Below are 25,932 nucleotides of genomic sequence, written 5' to 3'. Positions count from 1 at the left end.
TCTTTCTTTTATGATACCGAGCAAAGCATTGGGGCAACTATCAACTTAAAGGGTCCTGCAAGAAAGATTCTTTGCCTTCTTTTGGGGACTTCAGCCTCCTTTTGGGAATCCTAATCTTCCATCAAATTGTGTGGTCTTCGATCAGATGATATAGAGGAGGAATTAATTTACATGCAGCAGATTCACCAGATGAGATCATCTCCTTTTTGCGCCCTACACTTACCTCATAGGAATGAGGGTGTGTCCTGTAAGTAGTTAATACAAACATGTCCTTTGCATACACACCTCTGTGATCATTACAAAGTAACATACAGACTTGTTACAACATATTTAAGGATTATAACGTTTTATTTATTCAGGACTTTCAGACTATACACCTCAGAAGTTATTTTTGTCATTGCAATTATTATTTTGTGTCACTTATCCTTTACCAAACCTTTTATTTCATTTGATGAAAACCTTTTGTAATTGCGTTGTATACATTGTTAAGAGTATTCATCTCTCACACTATTTATTTATATGGTATTCATTTGTATTATCATTTTTTGAGTGGGCACACTAACAGGCGCAGTATTCCTTCTAGTACCTCTTCTAACAATAATATATATATGTGTGTAAAACATTCTGTATCTCATGGTTCTAGAGTCTGTAAAATAAAGTGATGAAAGCAGGAGGAGGTTTTTTTGAGGAATGTCCCTTTAGCCTGAAGCGCTTTTGTTGTTTTACAATAAACTACACATCAGTTGTATTGTAGCATAGGATGAAAACCTGTTTAGCCAGTTTTATAGATATGAGAAGGGTCTCTCCTGTCCGAGCCTCAGCCTGTCTTTCATTCCTCACTAGCAAGTTACAGAAGGAAGAACAACAAAAGTAAGTGTGCAGCATTACAGTATTAATGTGCAGCATTATGGTATTAATGTACAGCATTACTGTATTAGTGTGCAGCATTACAGTATTAGTGTGCAGCATTACAGTATTAATGTGCAGCATTATGGTATTTATGTACAGCATTACTGTATTAGTGTGCAGCATTACAGTATTAGTCTGCAGCATTACAGTATTAATGTGCAGCATTATGGTATTAATGTACAGCATTACTGTATTAGTGTGCAGCATTACAGTATTAGTCAGCAGCATTACAGTATGAGTGTGCAGCATTACTGTATTAGTGTGCAGAATTACAGTATTAATGTGCAGCATTATAGTATTAATGTGCAGCATTATAGTATTAATGCACAGCATTATAGTATTAATGTACAGCATTACTGTATTAATGTGCAGCATTATAGTATTGATGTACGGCATTACTGTATTAGTGTGCAGCAGCATTACAGTATTAGTGTGCAGCATTACATTATTATGTGCAGCATTATAGTATTAATGTACAGCATTACTGTACTAGTGTTTAGCATTACTGTATTAGTGTGCAGCATTACAGTATTAATGTGCAGCATTATAGTATTAATGTACAGCATTACTGTACTAGTGTGCAGCATTACAGTGTTAGTGTACATCATTACAGTATTAGTGTTCAACATTATAGTATTGATGTACAGCATTACTGTATTAGTGTGCAGCATTACTGTATTAGTCTGCAGCATTACAGTATTAGTGTACAACATTACAGTATTAGCGTGCATCATTACAGTATTAGCGTGCATCATTACTGTATTAGTGTGCAGCATTAGAGTATTAGTGTGCAGCATTACTGTATTAGTGTGCAGCATTACAATATTAGTGTGCAGCATTACTGTATTAGTGTGCAGCATTACAGTATTAGTGTGCAGCATTACTGTATTAGTGTGCAGCATTACAGTATTAGTGTGCAACATTACAGTATGAGTGTGCAGCATTACAGTATTAGTGTGCAGAATTATAGTATTAATGCACAGCATTACTGTATTAGTCTGCAACATTACAATATTAGTGTGAAACATTACAGTATTAGTGTGCAGCATTACTGTATTAGTGTGCAACATTACAGTATTAGTGTGCAGCATTACTGTATTAGTGTGCAACATTACAGTATTAGTCTGCAACATTGCAGTATTAGTGTGCAGCATTACTGTATTAGTCTGCAACATTACAGTATTAGTGTGCAACATTACAGTATTAGTGTGCAGCATTACTGTATTAGTGTGCAACATTACAGTATTAGTGTGCAGCATTACTGTATTAGTGTGCAGCACTATTGTATTAGTGTGCAGCATTACAGTATTAGTGTGCAGCATTACTGTATTAGTGTGCAGCATTGCAGTATTAGTGTGCAACACTACAGTATTAGTGTGCAGCATTACTGTATTAGTGTGCAGCATTACTGTATTAGTGTGAAACATTACAGTATTAGTGTGCAGCATTACTGTATTAGTGTGCAGCATTGCAGTATTAGTGTGCAACATTACAGTATTAGTGTGCAACATTACAGTATTAGTGTGCAACATTACTGTATTAGTGTGCAGCATTACAGTATTAGTGCGCAACATTACAGTATTAGTGTGCAGCATTACTGTATTAGTGTGCAGCATTACTGTATTAGTGTGAAACATTACAGTATTAGTGTGCAGCATTACTGTATTAGTGTGCAGCATTGCAGTATTAGTGTGCAACATTACAGTATTAGTGTGCAGCATTACTGTATTAGTGTGCAGCATTACTGTATTAGTGTGCAACATTACAGTATTAGTGTGCAGCATTACTGTATTAGTGTGCAGCATTACTGTATTAGTGTGCAACATTACAGTATTAGTGTGCAGCATTACTGTATTAGTGTGCAACATTACAGTATTAGTGTGCAGAATTACTGTATTAGTGTGCAACATTACAGTATTAGTGTGCAGCATTACTGTATTAGTGTGCAGCATTGCAGTATTAGTGTGCAACATTACAGTATTAGTGTGCAGCATTACTGTATTAGTGTGCAGCATTACTGTATTAGTGTGCAACATTACAGTATTAGTGTGCAGCATTACTGTATTAGTGTGCAGCATTACTGTATTAGTGTGCAACATTACAGTATTAGTGTGCAGCATTACTGTATTAGTGTGCAGTATTACAGTATTAGCGTGCAGCATTACTGTATTAGTGTGAAGCATTACTGTATTAGTGTGCAACATTACAGTATTAGTGTGCAGCATTACTGTATTAGTGTGCAACATTACAGTATTAGTGTGCAGAATTACTGTATTAGTGTGCAACATTACAGTATTAGTGTGCAACATTACAGTATTAGTGTGCAGCATTACTGTATTAGTGTGCAGCATTGCAGTATTAGTGTGCAGCATTACAGTATTAGCGTGCATCATTACTGTATTAGTGTGCAGCATTACTGTATTAGTGTGCAACATTACAGTATTAGTGTGCAGCATTACTGTATTAGTGTGCAGCATTACTGTATTAGTGTGCGACATTACAGTATTAGTGTGCAGCATTACTGTATTAGTGTGCAACATTACAGTATTAGTGTGCAGCATTACTGTATTAGTGTGCGACATTACAGTATTAGTGTGCGACATTACAGTATTAGTGTGCAGCATTACTGTATTAGTGTGCAGCATTACTTTATTAGTGTGCAGCATTGCAGTATTAGTGTGCAGCATTACTGTATTAGTGTGCGACATTACAGTATTAGTGTGCGACATTACAGTATTAGTGTGCAGCATTACTGTATTAGTGTGCAGCATTACTTTATTAGTGTGCAGCATTGCAGTATTAGTGTGCAGCATTACTGTATTAGTGTGTAGCATTGCAGTGTTAGTGTGCAGTATTACAGTATTAGGGGTGTACATTGACCAGTGGGGGTACATTGACTACCTATATCAGCTCAGCTTTTACTTTTATATACAGATGTTCATATTACAGATGTTAAGTTTGTAATTGCAGCAGATTACCATTTTACTCCAGTGCAAATATACAACATGACTGTGGCAGTGTGGCTAGTCTTGTTGTCTGCATTCACAGGCCCAGATTGGGGTCTCCAAATGTGGCTGAGTTTGGCTACTAAAAAAAATTGCAGTAAAACAATGTTAATTCGTTTTAGAAATGTTAAGACTTGGCTGATATGGTGGCTGCATATACAGTACATATGGATTGTCATTAGCTCACCGATGCGTTCAGTTAGAAGCCAGTAGCGCATTGCTGCTCCTTCAACAAATGATACCAAGAGAATAAAACAAATTTAATAACATAAGTAAAGTGAAAAGATTTTTAAAATTGACTGTTAAATAAATCATGAAAGAAAAATTTTGGGTTTCATGTTCATTATGACGACTAATAAATGTTTTTTTTTCAAAAGCAATTGAACCCAGAATATGATAGTAGGAATCATACATCTGATGCGCTTCCCATATGAATTATTTGTGTTTTTGTAACTTCCCCAATTCAGATAAACAATTCTATAGTAAGTTCCTTGTGTAAGAGTGTGTGTATATGTGATTAAACTTGCACACAAACTCAGTTTAAACATATTTATTATATTTTCAGGCAAGTCCTCATGGTACTCAGATTGCTAAAGACTTTTATAGTTTAACTAGTAATATTCTTACCTATTTATTTACAAATATCTATAGCCTTTGGGTCATCTCTGAATTAAAAACAAATGTTTTCAATACATTATGCTGCAATGTCTGATATTTCTTATAGTGTAGAAATATGTTTCATTGTCAGAGTTTGTAATGAATTTAAAGGGACAGTCAACACTTTTATGTTTCAAATAGGGCATATAATTTTAAACAACTTTCCAATTTACTTTTATCACCAATTTTTCTCTTGGTATTCTTAGTTGAAAGCTAAACCTGGGAAGGCTCATATGATAATTTCTAAGCCCTTAAAGGCCGCCTCTTATCACATGCTTTTTTATTTGCTTTTCACAACAGGGGAGAGCTAGTTCATGTGAGCCATATAGATAGCATTGTGATCACGCCCATGGCTTGTGGCAGACACTGCACTAATTGGCTAAAATGAAAGTCAAGATAATAAATAAAATGTTTATCATGTGATCAGGGGGCTGTCAGAAGATGCTTAGATACAAGTTAATCACAGACGTAAAAAGTATATTAATATAACAGTGTTGGTTATGCAAAACTGGGGAATAGGTAATAAACAACATCTATCTTTTTAAACAACAAAAATTCTGGTGTTGACTGTCCCTTTAAGTTCTTAAAGGGACATGGAACCCATTTTTTTTGTCTTTCATGATTAAGAAAGTGCTACATTTTTAAGCAATTTTCCAATTGACTTCTATTATCAAATTTGTTGTATTGGCTTGGTATTGTATGATGATCGAGCAGCAATTCACTACTGGGAGCTAGCTGGACACATTGTGTGAGCCAATGAAAAGAGGCATTTATGTGCAGCAACCAATCAGCAGCTAACTCCCAGTAGTGCATTACTACTCCTAACCTTAGCCTACCTAAGTATGCTTTTCAACAAAAGATACCAAGAGAAAGAAGTAAATTAGATACTAGAAGCAAATTGGAAAGTTGTTTAATATTGCATGCTCTAAGTGAATCATGAGATTAAACTATGTAAGCAAAAATAAATAAATATCCAAGACCTTCTCTTTGTGCATTTCAGCCTTTCCTTTGAACGTTGATATAAAAGTATTTAAAGGGACATTGAACTCAGCTCACTGGCTGATAGGCAATACTTTAGGTGTCCCACAGTTAAATGCTGTCTGGGTCCTGTAGTACCATCTGGTCCTATTACACAGCTGGCCTTGTACACAGATGAGACAGACACTCTTATCCCTACTTCTGAGAACTTGCTGCAAGTGTCAACCATTTATTTAGTAAGGCAATTATTGCTGAGAAACAAGACCTCTTATTCCAACAGTTACCTTCATCTGTTACAGCTGATATATTGCAACATTGTTCCTTGACACCAGTAGTTTGTCCCTGCAAGATGAGATAACAGTGTCTTACAGAGGAGGAAGTAGACATTTCTGTCGGAGTGTGGTTCACACCGCAAACTCACACAATGTTTTCACACAATAGTCTATGTTTTAAATTTTTCAATAACAGGAAGTCTAATAAAATGAAGATCGCCTCTTTCAATGCCAGACGTTTCGGACTGAAAAAATGTTCAGATAACAAGGTGTTCCCCATTATAACAAAGGTAAGTCTAACTGGCTGTAGCTCCTTGTGCCGGGATTAAGATGTGTGGCACAAATTAGAGTGCAGGAAGTGATAGTCTCTGGTGTTCAGTGTGTTAGTCAAAGAAATCTGTATACAAATACCAGGTTTTTACTGCTTTGTGAAACAGGAAAATATATAGTGATATATACAAAATATATAAATTGCCTTACAATAACATTAGCTTTTTTTTTGCTTTCCACATTGATATATGTTAAAATAATATTTGTGCATGAATGTTTCAGAGTATATGTATGCATGTGTGTCTTTGTTTATGTGCAAGAGTGTGTGTGTGTGTATATATATATATATAAGAGATTGTATTTGCTTGCGCAAGAGTGTGTGCTTGTGTGTGTGATTACATTCATAAGAGTCTTTGTGTGTGAAAGTGAATGTGTATGTGTGTGACTGTGAGTGTGTTTGTTAGTGTACAGTATGCGTAAGTGTGTGTGTATGTGCAAGAGAGTGTGTGTATATATGAGTCTGTGTGTGTAAATGTATGTGTCAGATTGTGTGTGTGTGTATGTGAGTCTGTGTGTGTATATGTATGTGTGAGATTGTGTGTGTATGTGAGAGTCTGTATGTGTGTATATGTATGTGTGAGCTTGTGTGTGTATGTGAGTCTGTGTGTGTGTATATGTATGTGTAAGAGAGTGTGTGTATATGTGAGAGTCTCTGTGTGTATATGTACTGTATGTGTGAGATTGTGTTAGTATGTGGAAGTCTGTATGTGTGTATATGTATGTGTAAGAGAGAGTGTGTATATGTGAGGGTGAGTGTGTGTATATGTATGTGTAACACAGTGTGTGTATATGTGATAGTCTGTATGTGTGTATGTGTATGTGTAAGAGAGTTTGTGTATATGTTAGAGTCTGTGTGTGTGTATATGTATGTGTAAGAGTGTGTGTATATGTGAGAGTCTGTGTGTGTATATGTATGTGTAAGAGTGTTTGTATATGTGAGAGTCTGTGTGTGTATATGTATGTGTAAGAGTGTGTGTATATGTGAGAGTCTCTGTGTGTGTGTATATGTATGTGAAGAATGTGTGTATATGTGAGAGTCTGTGTGTGTATATGTATGTGTAAGAGTGTATGTATATGTGAGAGTCTGTGTGTGTGTGTGTGTGTGTGTATATGTATGTGTAAGAGTGTATGCGTATATGTGTGTGTATATGTATGTGTAAGAGTGAGTGTATATGTGAGAATCTGTATGTGTGTATATGTATGTGTGACCCGGAGTGTGTGTATATGTGATAGTCTGTATGTGTGTATATGTATGTGTAAGAGAGTTTGTGTATATGTTAGAGTCTGTGTGTGTGTATATGTATGTGTAAGAGTGTGTGTATATGTGAGAGTCTGTGTGTGTATGTGTATGTGTAAGAGTGTGTGTATATGTGAGAGTCTGTGTGTGTATATGTATGTGTAAGAGTGTGTGTATATGTGAGAGTCTCTGTGTGTGTGTATATGTATGTGAAGAGTGTGTGTATATGTGAGAGTCTGTGTGTGTATATGTATGTGCAAGAGTGTATGTATATGTGAGAGTCTGTGTGTGTGTGTATATGTATGTGTAAGAGTGTATGCGTATATGTGTGTGTATATGTATGTGTAAGAGTGAGTGTATATGTGAGAATCTGTATGTGTGTATATGTATGTGTGACCCGGAGTGTGTGTATATGTGAGAGTCTGTGTGTATATATGTATGTGCAAGAGTGTATGCATATATGTGTGAGTCTGTGTGTGTATATGTACAGTATGTGTGAGATTGTGTGTACGGCATGTGTGTGTGTATCTCAGATATGAAGAGTGTGTCATGTTTATAACAAACATGCGGCTATATTACGAGTTGTGCGTTAGGCTTAAAAAGCAGCATTAGCCGGTCCTAATGCTGCTTTTTAACGCCCGCTGGTATTGCGAGTCTTGCAGGTACAGGTGTACCGCTCACTTTTTTGGCCAGACTTGGAAATACCGCAAATCCACTTACGTAAATTGCGTATCCTATTTTATCAATGGGACTTGCAAAGCGCCGGTATAACGAGTCTGTCAAAAAGTGAGCGGCACCCCTAATCTGCCGCCCCCAATGTCACCGCCACTATATTAAAGTTATTAACCCCTAAATCTAAGTCTAACCCTAACCCTAACACCCCCTTACTTAAATATAATTGAAATAAATCTAAATAAATATAACTATCATTAACTAAATTATTCCTATTTAAAACTAAATACCTACCTATAAAATAAACCCTAAGCTAGCTACAATATAACTAATAGTTACATTGTATCTATCTTAGGATTTATTTTTATTTTACAGGCAAGTTTGTATTTATTTTAATTAGGTAGAATAGTTACTAAATAGTTATTAACTATTTAATAACTTCCTAGTTAAAATAAATACAAAAGTACCTGTAAAATAAAACCTAACCTAAATTACAATTACACCTAACACTACACTATAATTAAATTAATTCCCTAAATTAAATACAATTAAATAAAATTATCTAAAGTACAAAAAATAACAACACTAAATTACAGAAAATAATAAACAAATTACAAGATTTTTAAACTAATTACACCTAATCTAATCCCCCTAACAAAATAAAAAAGCCCCCCCAAAATAAAAAAAGCCCTACCCTACACTAAATTACAAATAGCCCTTAAAAGGGCCTTTTGCGGGGCATTGCCCCAAAGTAATCAGCTCTTTTACCTGTAAAAAAAAATTACAAATCCCCCCCAACATTAAAACCCTCCACCCACACAACCAACCCTACTCTAAAACCCACCCAATACCCCCCTAAAAAAACCTAACACTAACCCCTTGAAGATCACCTTACCGGGAGAAGTCTTCACCCAACCGGGCCGAAGTCCTCAACGAATCCAGCAGAAGTGATCCTCCAGACAGGCAGAATTCTTCACCCAGACGGCATCTTCTATCTTCATCCATCCGGCGTGGAGCGGGTCCATCTTCAAGACATCCGACGCGGAGCATCCTCTTCAAACGACGGCTAAGACTGAATGAAGGTTCCTTTAAATGACGTCATCCAAGATGGCGTCCCTTTAATTACAATTGGCTGATAGAATTCTATCAGTCAATCGGAATTAAGGTAGGAAGTTCAATCCTATTGGCTGATCCAATCAGATAATAGGATTGAGCTGGCATTCTATTGGCTGATTGGAACAGCCAATAGAATGCCAGCTCAATCCTCTTGATAGGATTTTTCCTACCTTAATTCAGAATTGAAGGGACGCCATCTTGGATGACGTCATTTAAAGGAACCTTCATTCAGTCTTAGCAATCGTTTGAAGAGGATGCTCCGCGTTGGATGTCTTGAAGATGGACCCGCTCCGCGCCAGATGGATGAAGATAGAAGATGCCGTCTGGATGAAGACTTCTGCCCGTCTGGAGGACCACTTCTGCTGGATTCGTTGAGGACTTCGGCCCGGTTGGGTGAAGACTTCTCCCGGTAAGGTAATCTTCATGGGGTTAGCGTTAAGGTTTTTTAAGGGGGTATTGGGTGGGTTTTAGAGTAGGGTTGGTTGTGTGGGTGGTGGGTTTTAATGTTGGGGGGATTTGTAATTTCTTTTTACAGGTAAAAGAGCTGATTACTTTGGGGCAATGCCCCACAAAAGGCCCTTTTAAGGGCTATTTGTAATTTAGTGTAGGGTAGGGCTTTTTTTTATTTTGGGGGGGCTTTTTTATTTTGTTAGGGGGATTAGATTGGGTGTAATTAGTTTAAAAATCTTGTAATTTGTTTATTATTTTCTGTAATTTAGTGTTTGTTTGTTTTTGTACTTTAGATCATTTTATTTAATTTTATTTAATTGTATTTAATTGTATTTAATTTAGGCAATTCATTTAATTATAGTGTAGTGTTAGGTGTAATTGTAACTTAGGTTAGGTTTTATTTTACGGGTACTTTTGTATTTATTTTAACTAGGTAGTTATTAAATAGTTAATAACTATTTAGTAACTATTCTACCTAGTTAAAATAAATACAAACTTGCCTGTAAAATAAAAATAAAACCTATTCTAGCTACAATGTAACTATTAGTTATATTGTAGCTAGCTTAGGCTTTAATTTATAGGTAAGTATTTATTTTTAAATAGGAATAATTTAGTTAATGATAGTTATATTTATTTAGATTTATTTAAATTATATTTGTTAGGGGGTGTTAGGGTTAGACTTAGATTTAGGGGTTAATAACTTTTATATAGTGGCGGCGACGTTGGGGGCGGCAGATTAGTGGTTAATAAATGTAGGTAGGTGGCGGCGATGTTAGGGACGGCAGATTATGGGTTAATATGTTTATTATAGTGGCGGCAGTGTCCGGAGCGGCAGATTAGGGGTTAATAATATAATGTAGGTGTCGGCGATGTCGTGGGCGGCAGATTAGGGGTTAATAATTGTAAGATTAGGGGTGTTTAGACTCGGGGTTCATGTTAGGGTGTTAGGTGTAAACATACATTTTATTTCCCCATAGGAATCAATGGGGCTGTGTTAAGAGCTAAACGCTGCTTTTTTGCAGGTGTTAGACTTTTTTTCAGCCGGCTCTCCCCGTTGATTCCTATGGGGAAATTGTGCACGAGCACGTTACACCAGCTCACCGCTGACTTAAGCGGCGCTGGTATTGGAGTGAGATTTGGAGCAAAATTTTGCTCAACGCTCACTTCTTGTTTTTTAACGCCGGGTTTGTAAAAATCCATAATACCATCACTGTCTGTAAGTGAGCGGTGAGAGAAATCTGCTCGTTAGCACCGCACCCCTGTTATCGCAAAACTTGTAATCTAGGCGATGGTTTTTATCTTTCTTTCAAGGATTGATCAAATAAGCATATATTTCCTTATAAAAATGATTTTAAAAAATTCTGTTGATGCACACAATTCCCCCATAACAAGGTGAGTTATGGACATAAGATAAGAGTTATCCAATTTGAGTATGTCTGGGTCACCTGACTACATACTTAAATAACTTTTAATTTCAGATTGTTTCTCGTTATGACATTATTGTGATTCTGGAAGTCTTTGACTCAAAGGAAAAAGCTGCAAAAAAACTGGTGGAAGAGCTAAACAGGTCAGTGTTGAAACAATATAACAAACTGATCACCTGCAATGTATATTTATTGTACATATGAAAAGGCCCTTGAGAGGTGAATATATAAATACATTCGAGGCCCATATACAGAGATGGCAGAAGCTCTGTTTATTCCAAGAAAATTGCTTGTGACAAGAGGTCACAATTTAAGGCTGGAGGAAATGAAATTTAATCTCCAGCAACGTAAATTTTTTGTTCACTGTAAGAGCAATCAAATTGTGGAGCTCATTGGGGCATATCTATCAAGCTCTGAATGGAGCTTGAAGCCCCGTGTTTCTGTCGAGCCTGCAGGCTCGCCAGAAACAGCAGTTATGAAGCAATGGTTCACAAAGACCGCTGCTCCATCACCTGTCTGCCTGCTCTGAGCAGGCGGACAGACATGGCCGGAAATCAACCCGATCGAGTACGATCGGGTTGATTGACACGTCCCTGCTGGTGGCCCATTGGCCGCGAGTCTGTATGGGGCGGCGATGCACCAGCAGCTCTTGTGAGCTGCTGGTGCAATGCTGAATACGGAGAGCGTATTGCTCCCCGCATTCAGCGAGGTCTGGCGGGCCTGATCCGCACTGTCGGATCAGGTCTGCCAGACTTTGATAAATATAGGCCATTGCCTCAGGAGGTAGTAAATGCCAATACCTTAGATACATTTAAAACTGGTTTAGATACATTTCTGGCTAGAAACAGAATTCAGGGATATGATTGCTTGTGTTAAATGAGTCACCTTTTTAATGGGATTAATTTAAACTTGAATGGAGCTTTTATTGTAGTTAAATTAAGATTTGTATAGGTTGAAATTAATGGACTTTTGTCTTTTTTCAACCTCATGTACTATGTTACTATTTAAAGATGTTAAAAATATTTGTTTGCATAAAAATGATGTAAATTTAAAGCTATTTCGGATTTGGAAGTTACCGAGGAGTGTGTATCTGTATACAACTGGGCCTTAAGGACTAAGTGCTCACTGGCTGATTAACAGATCTCCCACTGCTGTTGGACAGTGAAACGTTAGAGGCCAGAAATAAAAAAAATCCCTTGAGTGTCAGATACGTATATCACGGATACAATATTTTTTTACAGTATTTTTCTTACAATATTTCCTGGATTATTTCCTGGACAGTATTGAAATGTATTTTGGCTGCTGTAGGATGGCACATCCAGCCTTCTTAACTCTCTCATGCTAAGTTCATATTTGAACTAAGACAATCACCTGCTAGTTTCATTACAAAGATTAAAATGTGTTTAATTTGCACTTTTAAACTATTAAACATGTAAAATACTGATTCATAAATCTGTTCATAATTCCAACTAGGTATCTAGACAGTATAAAAACTTTACACATAAACAAATTGATACACATGAGTGGGTCTGACGAAGAGACCTCAGTGCCCTGAAAGCTTGTAGTTATATTCCCTGTAGGTTAGGCAGTAAATGTATCACATGTGCATACCTACTAACATTACCAGGAGGGTTTGTGGGGTGTTAGGTGAAGGAGATTATTTTGGTGGTTAATTGTGGGAGGAGCCACTTCTGCAGGGTAAGATCCACATAGATGTGTCATGGATGGGTTTTGGCATTGACAGATTTGGACGGGTAGGGGGCAGGAACGGAGTGGGTGGTGGGCAGTCCCAGGTTTTGCTTTGAAATCAGGAACATTTGCTCTCAAGGGGAAGTTGAGAAAGGAACAGGGAGTTCCCAAGCAGTGACAATCCATTGGTATTCAGGACAGATTGGAGCTTTGTCTGTACATCACTTTTTTTTTTTTTAAGATTTATTCTTTTCTTGTAGAGAGACTGAATATAAAACCATTTTCATTAATTATGAATTTCTCACACAGCACCTGTAAAGAAGGAGCCAGCTACAACTATGCCTTGAGCAAACCTCTGGGTAGGAATGAGTACAAGGAACAGTATCTTTTTATCTTCCGGTAAGCAGATAGTTATTTAGCATTTTTACTAAGAGCATAAAGTATGAGGCACCAGGTCTTGTAGCGAAAACATATTATACATAATGTATTAGCTTCAGATAATAATCCATTTATTATCACTGTGTAATTATAGGCTATCATAACTGGTGCCTTCGTAGAATATTCTAATCTGTATTTCCAACAGTCTTGCGCCATGCAACCAATCAGATTCTGCCATATCACTACACAGGGCTGGTCTGTCCAGCTGATGCAACCTCTGACTGGCTGGGCAAACCAACATTAAGTAGATAAATGCTGCCTGCATATTAGTTTTCCCATAATGTATTAAAGGGATATTAAACAGATAAAGCATATTTTAAGCAACTTTCTAATTTACTCCTATTATCAATTTGTATTTGTTCTCTTGGTATCTTTATATGAGAAAAGCAGGAATATAAGCTTAGGAGCTGGCCCATTTTTGGTTCCACACTCTGGTTAGTGCTTGCTGATTGGTGGCTACATTTAACTCCCTGTAGTGCATTGCTGCTCCTTAGCCTACCTACATATACTTTTCAACAAAGGAATCATGAAAGTTGAATTTTGACATTAATGTTCCTTTAAAGGGGCAGTCAATACCAGAATTTTTGTTGTTTTAAAAAATTAGATAATCCTTTTATTATCCATTCCCCAGTTTTGCACAGCCACTACGGTTATATTAATATACTTGTATGTATAGTTAATGCAACAGGATTTGCAAAACAAAGAACAAAGACTGCCTGTCTCTAAATGATTATTTAGCCAAGCCCATTAGTATAAGGAATCAAGTGTGAGATAAAATTGTCTCAACAGCAACATTTAAACTCAAAAAACTTTATTGGAGACAAAAATGTAAGTCCAGCTGGACTCGTACACATGCACACACACACTAGTTAAAAATAGCAAAGCTCACAGCCACTTGTGGTAATGAATTACCAAATATCAAATCAAAAATATTATCAATTATGATGTGCAATCCGAATATATAAATTTATTGCCCATAGAATGAGGTAAAACTTTGAGATTGCAATATCATAAATATATGCAGGATATTGAATGTGATAGCTTGTTTAGCTCAAGTTGTTCCGTGCATGTATTGCTGGCCAGATTGCCTAAACTTATAACAAGTAGGGGACAAATACTGTCAAGATATGTACAATGATGAACTATGCACAAATGGTTAATTCAAAAAAAAGTCACAAATATTGTGTTAGTAAAATATACCATAAAGATGGAGTCACAAAATAGACAAGTTAGGCTCTTTGCGCAAATTGCATTAATAAAGTAATATAAACCACATATAAAAATATAGGGAGCCATAACCCTGTCAATTTTCAGAGTGACTTAGTAAGATAGCTGCCACGCTAAATGTATCCGTTGTCTTGGATACATATTATCAGAATGCTTGATACATAGTATTACTTTCAACATTAACCAAATAGAAACTAAGTATTGCCCTTTAAAAAAGCCTCTTCTATAGCGGAGGCTGTATTATCGTTATACTGGCTCGATTGTAGCAATAACAAGAAAACTGAGCTTGCAAAAGTCTCTACTATATCAGAGACTGATTTAACGTTATCCTGAGCTAGGTTCAATTGATAAATTACCAACTAAATATCATAGTCTGATTGAGCGAGCAACTAAAAACAGAGAGGTACTATGACCCCGTGAACAGTGCCCCTGACGCGCGTTTCACATAACGCTTCTTCAGAGGGGCTGAACTGAGCAGGTAAAATACCAATGTAAGACCCGTCCGGATCCATTGATTGGATCATCGTCATATCATTCTCCAATTACAATTGGTCAGTATAGTTTGAACACTGACTTGCTCTTGACCAATTATAGATGGATATTTAGTAACGTCATTGGTTACTAAGTGGTGTTGGAAAAGTCTTATATTATGTTAGTGGCTGCCACTTAAATTAATATGTTACATCAAACTCCTGACGAGATGGCACTGGGTGCCAAGCCAACTGCGTAGACTCTCTACTGTTGCCTCTGACAGATGCTGGAGAAATTGCAACCAAAAGGGGGATGACTTGCATATTTGGTGGGGCTGCCCAGAAATCCAGAAACTATGGACCAAGGTCCTAGCCATAGGCGAACTCCTCACTCTCCCGACAGACAAGGGCCCGGAGACCTACCTACTACATTTGAACATTCCCAAACTCTCTAAGCCACTAAAACTCCTTTTTGTTTATTTGATGATGTCCACCAAGCTTGCAATTGCAAGGCACTGGAAACAACCTAACGCGCCCCTCTTGGGGAAAGTCCTCGAGATACTCTCCACTATAAGAACAATGGAAGAGGCGGTATACTTAAATAGAGGGCTCATAGACTTACATGCTGACATTTGGTCCATATGGGACACACTTCCACAAAACACACTGACTATAACTTGAAAGGATGGTTGGATCTGCTGCTGGACCCCCCCCCTCTTCTCTCCCCCCCCCCCTACTCTCCTCTTCCCCATCTGCTCTCCCCTTGCCCTCTAGTCTTACCCCTCCTCTCTTTCTCTAGTTTCTTCTTGTCTGCTACTGTCTTATTATGTTAAAAGATATTTAGAAAGTTTGAAAACTATACCGATGTTTACTTGATACTTTGCACTGTTTGCACTATTATACAGAAAATGAGGTTATTTTATGTAAGCTGGTCATCCATTGAGGTCTGGCTGACTCACAAGTGTAGGTTATTTATTTTTACTGAATGCTGCTTACTATGTAAAATGAATAGACTCACCTAATTGTATCCTGCAAAATTTCCCTATGTGTGCTGTAACCTCAATAAAAATATTTAAATAAAAAAATTTTTAAAAAAAAATATGTTACATGAAGATCCGCACAGGTATAATTATTGCTGGATATTGTCTTGTTTACATTATTGTGAAGCATAAGGAGTTTATAGAAAGTTTGTAGTATGTATCGCATTAGTGATTATCCTGAGATGATGTATACAGCATTACGTCAATAGTGTAGAAACCATGTATATACTGTTATAAGAGCTCTAACTTAACCACTGTGTGTTAAGGAATGTATCATTTATTCCAAAAAAGAGATCGGAACACTATTACATCGATAACATATAAAGACTGAACGCAATGTGTTTTGAACTACAGTAACAGAAAGAAAGCCTATGATTGGATGATGTTTGAACAGAGCATCTTTGAACGCATTGTACGTGTTCTGCTATGATCATGGGGACTCACTTATCAAGAATTACTTTGATCAAGTTCTTGAATTGTATTATATTTATTGCATACAAAATATAAACAATATAAAAATTAGTCTTTAGCAAAATCTATAAGGTGGCCTGAATATGCTTGTCGTGCTAGGATAAGACTAAGTGCATAGGATAAGGGGTCATAGTACCTCTCTGTTTTTAGTTGCTCGCTCAATCAGACTATGATATTTAGTTGGTAATTTATCAATTGAACCTAGCTCAGGTTAACGTTAAATCAGTCTCCGATATAGTAGAGACTTTTGCAAGCTCAGTTTTCTTGTTATTGCTACAATTGAGCCAGTATAACGATAATACAGCCTCCGCTATAGAAGAGGCTTTTTTAGAAAGGCAATACTTAGTTTCTATTTGGTTAATGTTGAAAGTAATACTATGTATCAAGCATTCTGATAATATGTATCCAAGACAACGGATACATTTAGCATGGTAGCTATCCTACTAAGTCACTCTGAAAATTGACAGGGTTACGGCTCCCTATATTTTTATATGTGGTTTATATTACTTTATTAATGCAATTTGTGCAAAGAGCCTAACTTGTCTATTTTGTGACTCCATCTTTATGGTATATTTTACTAACACGATATTTGTGACTTTTTTTTTAATTAACCATTTGTGCATAGTTCATCATTGTACATATCTTGACAGTGTTTGTCCCCTACTTGTTATAAGTTTAGGCAATCTGGCCAGCAATACATGCACAGAACAACTTGAGCTAAACAATCACATTCAATATCCTGCATATATTTATGATATTGCAATCTCAAAGTTATACCTCATTCTAGGGGCAATTAATTTATATATTCGGATTGCACATAATAATTGATAATATTTTCGATTTGATATTTGGTAATTCATTACCGCAAGTGGCTGTGAGCTTTGCTATTTTTAACCAGTGTGTGTGCGTGTGTACGAGTCCAGCTGGACTTACATTTTTGTCTCCAATAAAGTTTTTTGAGTTTAAATGTTGCTGTTGAGACAATTTTATCTCACACTTGATTCCTTATACTAATGGGCTTGGCTAAATAATCATTTAGAGACAGGCAGTCTTTGTTCTTTGTTTTGCAAATCCTGTTGCATTAACTATACATACTAGTGTATACCACTGCCTTAGCTCTAGAATTTAAGGGGTAGCTAATTTAAGTTGGAATATTTAATCCTATAATTCTTATTCATACAACCCCATCTTTTCCCTCAACTCCCTTTTTTTTTCAAAATATTAATATACTTTTTAGCTCTGTGATTACCTTGTATCTAAGCATCTTCTGACAGCCCCCTGATCACATGACATTTTATTTATTATCTATTGACTTTAATTTTAGCCAATTAGTGCAGTCACAATCCACGAGCGTGCTCACAATGTTATCTATATGGTTTACCTGAACTAGCTCTCCCCTGTTGTGAAAAGCAAATAAAAAAGCATGTGATTAGAGGCAGCCTTCAAGGGCTTAGAAATTATCATATGAGCCTTCCTAGGTTTAGCTTTCAACTAGGAATACCAAGAGAACAAAGCAAAATTGGTGATAAAAGTAAATTGGAAAGTTGTTTAAAATTAAATGCCCTATTTGAAACATGAAAGTTTTTTTTGGACTTGAGTGTCCCTTTAATGTCTAGTTAAATGCCTCCTGTTTGTTTCTATCAGCTGCTAACAAAACAAAGCAAATGGAAAAAAATAAAGATATAATGAAGAACTGTCAACTATTTTTCTCTTTGCAGTAATGAAAACTAATATTTATTATTACTTTTATAAATATAAAAAGAATACATAAATTATTTGAATGGTATAACGTTTGCAATCTTTAAAGTCTATATTCATTAAGTGGGAGGTACAAAAGGAACCAGTGGTGATTATGTAATATTCTGTCTTTCCAGAGAGGACCTAGTGAAGATAAAGGACATCTATCAGTATGAAGATATGCAACCGGGTGATGAGGATTCATTTGCCCGTGAACCATTTATTGTCAGATTTGAATCAAAGAAGACAGGTATTAATAAAATATATATTTTATTATAATATATTTTTTATTGATAAATGATAACAAATATACAATCCAACCAAAATAAAGCTTGTATCAAGCACAATGTACAAAAGTTGTCCGTGGTTACATCACATGATAAAAATAAAGAAATACAGAAATAAATAAAACTCAAAACAGTCTTCTGTTCTTCATACAGGTAACAAAAGAAAATGTACAGATAAGTTGGAGGGGGGTTTAGGAGATAGAAAAAAACAATCAATAGGAGAAGTAATTATCCCAGAGTTCAGTTCACTACTAAATAAAGCCTTAAAAGCCTTATATGGGCAATAGTAGGACTTTGCTATCTAAAGTGTCCCAGGGTACCCAAATATAACAAAATTGGTCAATCTGGAGGGTGGAGCAATATACATACTCTTCCATGCTCTTAAAGTAATTTATTAAATCTATGATTCCTTGCCATTGTGGTGTAGTACATTTTTTTCCCCATTTTTTACAATAACTCACGTTGTAGCTATTAGAATAGAGCTCAAAAGGCATCTTTTAACTTTGGGTATCTTCCTGAGATTTAAATGTAACAAGGCAGTTTTCGGTGGTAATGATTCTATCAATTTCAGGGTTCATAGGGTTCATTGTTCCATAGGGGTTGGATAAAGGGGCACTACCAACAAATGTGTTGGAAATCACCCTGTTACTTTACAATCAGAAAGATCTTCTGAAGTTCGATTGGATCCAGGTACCATCTTGTTAGCAATTTGTAGAACAAGTCATAGAGCGTCACATATATACAATATGGAACTCCAGTCCTCCCAAGCTTTTATAGACTTAGTTTTAGTAAATGGAAGGCAATTCAAGAGGCACTGATAGTGAGTTGATAATGGTGACCGCATTTGAGTTCCCAACATGTTAATCATCTAGGTGGGGACAAATAAAATGCCCAATCTTTCATCAGAGCTCCTAAACGAAAGAGGTCAAAAACGTATCTGTATGGCAATGACAGACTGTCTATAAGTTCATTATGAGACACAATCGAAGAGTCCATAAAAAATCCCTGCTTGTCCCTTTAGATACCTCCGAAACCTTAACCTTGCGTTTTGGAGACCAAATGAAAGACCTCTAACTGGATGAATTAGTTATAGATGTGGCGCTATCTGAGGTTAGTGTCAGAGTTTAAACCAGAAATCTCTGCATTGCTTCAAAATTATATTATGGAGGAGGATAGAAGATGAACAGTGTTGAGGTAACCACAGGAGGTCTTCAAGGTTCATGTAAGCTGGAAGTGAAGCTAACTTAATCTCAAACCTGCGGGATTTAGGACAATAGTCAACCAGTGCTTAGACATGGGTCTACATGGCAGCTTCATAATAAAGTCATACACTAGGTAGACCAAGTCCTCCTGTTTCTGGTTTACATTGAAGAACTTTAGCTGCTTGTCTTTTTTTTTCTCCTTCAAGACATAATTATTGATCAAAGATTGAAAAAATCAAAGTATTGATATGGGCAATTTTATAGGTAGGCATCTAAATAGATATGTGAGTTTAGGTAGTTGCATTATTTCCACTGTTGCAATTCTACCATACCAAGATACTTAATCATATCTCTTAGAGGCAAGTTCCTTCTGCATCTGGCCAGTTTGGGAGTTCAAACTGTTATCTATAAAATAGGATAAGTTATGAGAGAGATGAACACCTAGATGTTTAAGACCTTTTACATTCCACTTGAAGTTATATTTTAATTTAATGTTGTTAAGTATAGTCTAAAATATATTTATAATCTGTCTGTATACCATCCCTTCCAACATTTTGATGGTAAAACTAGGGACTGAGCAAAGAGGTGCTGCTTTAAGTAACCGTGAGCATGGCAGTCCCAGGGGCCTTTTACAGAAAATGAGACAATGGATGGAAGAAGACAGCAGAACAGAGCTCCAAAATTGGAAGAATATTATAAATTGCATGAAAATGTATAACTTTATATATTTTAAAGGAATCTAAAACCCAAATTTTTTCTTTCATGATTTAGATGGAACATACAATTTTAAACAACTTTACAATTTACATAAATTAGCAATTTTGCTTTATTCCTTTGGTATTCTTTGTTGAAGGAGCAGCATTGCATTACAGGAGCAAGCTTAAAGGATTACTTTCTGTTATAATTTTTAAGCTAAACAACTAACATATTAAAGTTAATAAACATTAATTAAAACCTACTGACCTATATTTTCTCCAAAACAAAGTTTCATAACGTTCTAAAAGTTATATCTTTTATGCCGATGATGTCACGTTATCCTGCCCACTATTTTCAGCATTGCATGTTCAAAATACTTAAACCAATAACTTTGTGTTTAAAGCGCCATTTTGAAACCTAGGTATTGTAAACGGATTGGTACAGAGCAAAGGATACCCATGGAGTGGGTTTGGAAAACAATTAAATTTGCAGACAAGATTTCTGATATACGGTAGAGATATGTTAATGAAATGCTATTGATAAAAAGAGTATTTGGGGTAGTTAGTTAGTAACAGGCATAGAAAATATTTACTTACAGTGGCCCTTTAACACATGGAGCAGATTTATCAATGTCTGTCCGACATGATACGCTATAGCATATCATGTCCGACAAACATCGATGAATGCCGACAGCATACGCTGTTGGCATTTAAAATTGCACAAGCAGTTCTGGTGAACCCCTTTATCCAACCCCTATGGAACAAAGTGACAGCATTGTGTGGCATCAGTGGCCATTTGGCCCTTGATAAATCGGCCCCATTGGGTGAACCAATGACAAGAGGTATATGTGTGCATCCACCAATCACCAGCTAGTTCCCAGTAGTAATTTGTGGCTCCTGAGCCTACCTAGGTATTCTTTTCACTAATGAATACAAAGAGAACAAATTAAATTAGATAATAGAAGTAAATTGGAAAGTTGTTTAAAATTGTATGCTCTATCTGAATCATAGAAGGAAGTTTTTGGGTTTCATGTCCCTTTATGGGTATTTTATATATATATACAGTACACTAAATGATTTAATCCAATTTATGTTAAATTATGCAATTATTGTGTGTTTTTGGACATTTTTAAATAATAGAAAATGTTGTAATATTTTAAATCTGTTAGTCATTCTTTAATAATCAGAAAAAGGCTTATACAAAAGTAATTTTCCTTTAGCTTATTTATCTATTTAACCTAAAGTAACAATGCACATAAAATCTGCTATAACATAAATGTGATTTAAATGAATACTTTTGTGTTTCTCCAGCTCTGAAGGATTTTGTCCTGATCCCCGTACATACTACACCCAAAGACTCTGTACAGGAAATTGACGAACTCTATGATGTTTATCTTCATGTTAAAGAGAAATGGGGAACCCAGGTAAGGCGCTGCTTTTAGAAATCCTTAAAGGGACAGTACATTACATTTTCATGATTCAAAGAGAGCATTTTATTTAAAATAACTTTCAAATTTAATTCTATTAATACATTTATTTGATTTCTTGATATCCTTTGTTGCTAGGTAGGCTGATAGGAACTTAGGAGCATGCACGTGTCTTTAGCAGTCTATGGCAGCAGTGTTTGTATCTATGTATAACTTTGTAATAAACAATGTTGTAAACACTGCTGCCAGTTGACTAGAGACACATGCACACTCCTGAACTAACCTAAGATCACTCTTTAACAAAGGCTACAAAGAGAACTAAACAAAATTGATAACAGACGTAATTTGGAAAGCTGTTTTAAATTGAATGCTCTATGAAGTCCATTAAAGTTTAATTTTGACTTTACTGTCCCTTTAAGTTTGAACTAAATACAGTATTTTATAAGCATTTGCTCAAAGTAAGGATTTAGGGCCCGATCACATATGCAGAGTCGTCCACAAAAACCGGTGTCAGCTATTTTTTGTCGGATGTTGCGATCACATTTACGGCGTCGCATACAAATGCGACACATATATTTCACCTTTCGGCCGCTATTTTTACTCCCATAAACTAACTTAGAACCGGCATCAAAAGTCGGTATCACATATTCAGCGCAAGGACTTACGCTGTGAAAATGGAGAAATATTATTCCATTTTCACCTCACCACACATAGGCAGGCGTAGCAAGCCTTGCCCTGAGTATATGAGCACCCTAAAAGTCTTAACTAACACAACACTTTACGCATGCGCAATATCTGCCTCTGAACCACCATCCCCCCACCGCAATAACTAAATAAACTGTATTAACCCCTAATCTGCCAACCCCCACTAATCCGCCAACCCGCGTTTTGGGGAGATAGTGGTTTAGGGGTTAATAGTGTTGATAGGTACTTTGCATTGTCGGTGGTTGGCAGATTAGAGGTTAATAGTTTAATTAGGTAGATTGCGTTGTGGGGTATGGCGGTTTAGAGGTAAATACATTTTATTAGTTGTTGCGATGTGGGGGATGGCGGTTTAGAGCTTAATACATTTTATTATTAGTTGCAATGTGGGGGATTTTAACGTGTCGGTTTAGTTTTTGGGAGGCGGGTTAAACTTTTATAGGGGTTTTAACTTTTTTTGTTTTTAGTGACGTAAGTCACTGGCGACTCCAGAAATGTCTATTTCTGCACATTTCTGTACCTCGCTGGTTTATCCGACTTATGGCAGTATCTGATCTGCCGGCACCTTTTATGTGCAATATCTCAGCTCGTTTGAAAGACTTGCATTTTAGCTAATCAGTGCTGACTCATAGGTAACTCCACGAGAGTGAGTTCAATGTTATCTATATGGCACATATGAACTAACACTGTCTAGCTGTAAACTGTCAAAATGCATTAAGATAACAGGCGGCTTTTAGGGGCTTAGAAATTAGCATGTGAGCCTACCTAGGTTTAGTTTCCAACTAAGAATACCAAGAAAACAAAGCAAATTTGATAATAAAATTAAATTGGAAAGTTATTTATAATTACATGCCCTATCTGAATCAGGAAAGTTTAATTTTGACTAGACTGTCCCTTTAAAGGGACAGTCTAGTCCAAAATAAACGTTTGTGATTCAGATAGAGAATGCAATTTTAAACAATTTTCCAATTTACTTTTATCACCAATTTTGCTTTGTTCTCTTGGTATTTTTAGTTGAAAGCTAAACCTAGGAGGTTCATATGCTAATGTCCATGCCCTTGAAGGACGCCTCTTCTCTCAGGGCATTTTGACAGCTTTTCACCACTAGAGGGTGTTAGTTCATGTATGTCATATAGATAACACTGTGCTCATGCACGTGGAGTTCAGGTGAGCCAGCTCTGATTGGCTAAAATGGATGTCTGTCAAAAGAACTGAAATAAGGGGGCAGTTTGCAGAAGCTTAGATACAAGGCAATCACAGAGGTAAAAAGTATATTTATATAACAGTGTTGGTTATGCAGAACTAGGGAATGGGTAATAAAGGGATTATCTATCTTTTAAAACAATAAAAATTCTGCTGTAGACTGTCCCTTTAAGTTGGAGGGTAGTAAGTTAATGAGTCAATTGCAGAATTACTGGGGGGGGGTGTTCTTTTAAGAAAGATTCATGGAATAGACTTCAAATTGAGATGGTAAGAAGAAATGTGCTTAGAATTGTTTGGGATATGAATAAGAATATTTTGAGAATTAATGAAGCTTACACCTCAGAAAGGAATATATAGAGAATCAATGACCTTTTGGTTCTCACTGCAATAATTTTTCTGTTTCTGCATTTATGTTTATTTAAAATTAAGTGCAGAAAATCACAAGTCTACTCACCCTCAATCTCATGAGATCAAAACCCAAGTGTAACTTTTTTTTTTTAAACCTACAAACTTGCTTCTCTTTTATGTAGCTTGTTGAAGTATTGTTTTGTCTTCAGAAAAAAAGATTTTAGTTAATAATAATGATCAGAGCTTGGAAGAAATATAGCTTTTCTATAACCAGTATCAGAGGCCTATTTATCAAATGTCTGTCGGACCTGATTCGACATGGCGGCGCAGGTCTGACAGACATCACTGAATGTGAAGAGCAATACGCTCTCCGTATTCAGCATTGCGCCAGCAGCTCACAAGAGCTGCTGGTGCAACGCTGCCCCCTGCAGACTCGCAGCCAATCGGCCGCCAGCAGGGGGTGTCAATCAACCAGATCGTACTCGATCGGGTTGATTTCTGGCGATTCCTGTCCGCCTGCTCAGAGCAAGCGGACAGGGTTATGGAGCAGCGGTCTTTTGACCACTGCTTCATAACTGCTGTTTCTGGCGAGTCTGAAGAGTCGCCAGAAGCACGAGCCCACAAACTCCATACAGAGCTTGATAAATGGGCCTCTCAGTGTGGATACAACAGGCAAAAACAGCAATTTCAAATGACAAAATAAATTTAAAAGAGCTAAATGTAAACTGCAGGTTAAATAGATCATTGGGAATACATTAAAGGGGAGAAAAAAATTACAGTATGCTGTCCCTTTAAAGGGATATGAAACCCCCAATTTTTCTTTTATGATTCCAACAGAGCATACAATTTAAAAAACATTTCCAATTCTATTATCAAATTTGCATCGTTCCTACAGTATTCTTTGTTGAAGAGATACCTAGGTAGTTGTCTGGAGCACTACATGACAGGGAATAGTGCTGGTATCTAGTGCTCTTGCAAATGAGTAACATTCTTGCATAACTGCTGCCATATAGTGCTTTAGACACATGCACGCTACTGAGCAAGAGAACGAAGAAAATTTGATAATAGAAGTAAATTATAAAATTGCTTAAAATGACATGCTCTATATGACTCATGAAAGAAAAAAAAATAGGTTCCATGTCCCTTTAAGGTGCATATATAGTCAGAAACACCATAACGTATAGCTATTTCCATGTCCTTCAATACAGAACATAATGCTGCTTGGAGATTTTAATGCAGACGGAGCTTATGTCTCAGGCAAGAAAATGAAGAAAATACGTCTTCGATCAGACACTGATTTTCACTGGTTAATTGATGATAATAAAGATACTACAGCCACCAACACAACAGATTGCTCATACGACAGGTAAATGACTAGCCTGCTTATATACATTGAGTATAGGGATGGGCGAATGTGTTTATATTTGAATTTGAATGTTAGAACAAATGTTATTGTAGAAATTCGATTTACATAATAGAATGTTGATAAGAACGAATATTCTTAAAAATTCTATTATCGAATGTTATTTACAGTTTTTAAATGTGACTTTCAAATTCGAATGTCACATTTAAATTTGAATATTACATTTGTAAAACACAGTTATAGATGGATATTTATCAAGCTGTCAATCGCAAATACGCTGGAATTCCGCGGCGTAATTGTGGCGAGCCTGATTCGACCCATTTATCAAAGCCTGCAGATTGGCAAAAGTTGAAATCTGTGACGTAACATACGATCCACCGGTCTCAATCCGACACAGATCGATGCTTACGTCATTACAGATGTTTCGAATAGAAATTCGGCACTATCTGACAACTTTTGCAAGTTATTAAATTTCTAACAGGTACGCTCGCCACTATTCTGGCCCAGCGTACCTGGTTTTCAATCCACCACCCTGGAGGCCGCGGATGCCATAGGAATCAATGGGAGTCGGAAAGCAGCAAAA

The 25,932-nt window shown here is 36.4% G+C and overlaps 1 protein-coding gene across 1 annotated transcript in view; it reads left to right on the top strand.

Annotated features, from left to right (window-relative positions):
• Positions 1–817: 817 nt before the first annotated feature.
• The window catches only part of LOC128666345 (deoxyribonuclease gamma), a 38,114-nt gene continuing 12,999 nt past the window's right edge, over positions 818–25,932 (top strand). The window contains exons 1-7 of the mRNA XM_053720878.1: positions 818–870; positions 6,018–6,111; positions 11,105–11,193; positions 13,049–13,138; positions 18,260–18,372; positions 21,618–21,730; positions 25,195–25,352. Coding sequence (XP_053576853.1) covers positions 6,031–6,111; positions 11,105–11,193; positions 13,049–13,138; positions 18,260–18,372; positions 21,618–21,730; positions 25,195–25,352 — 644 coding nt within the window. The 5' untranslated portion in view covers positions 818–870; positions 6,018–6,030. The remainder of the gene's footprint in view (positions 871–6,017; positions 6,112–11,104; positions 11,194–13,048; positions 13,139–18,259; positions 18,373–21,617; positions 21,731–25,194; positions 25,353–25,932) is intronic.

The sequence above is a fragment of the Bombina bombina genome, chromosome 7 (assembly GCF_027579735.1).
Source record: "Bombina bombina isolate aBomBom1 chromosome 7, aBomBom1.pri, whole genome shotgun sequence".
Classification (NCBI taxonomy): Eukaryota; Metazoa; Chordata; class Amphibia; order Anura; family Bombinatoridae; genus Bombina; species Bombina bombina.
This window is presented reverse-complemented; position numbering and strand designations above follow the sequence as displayed.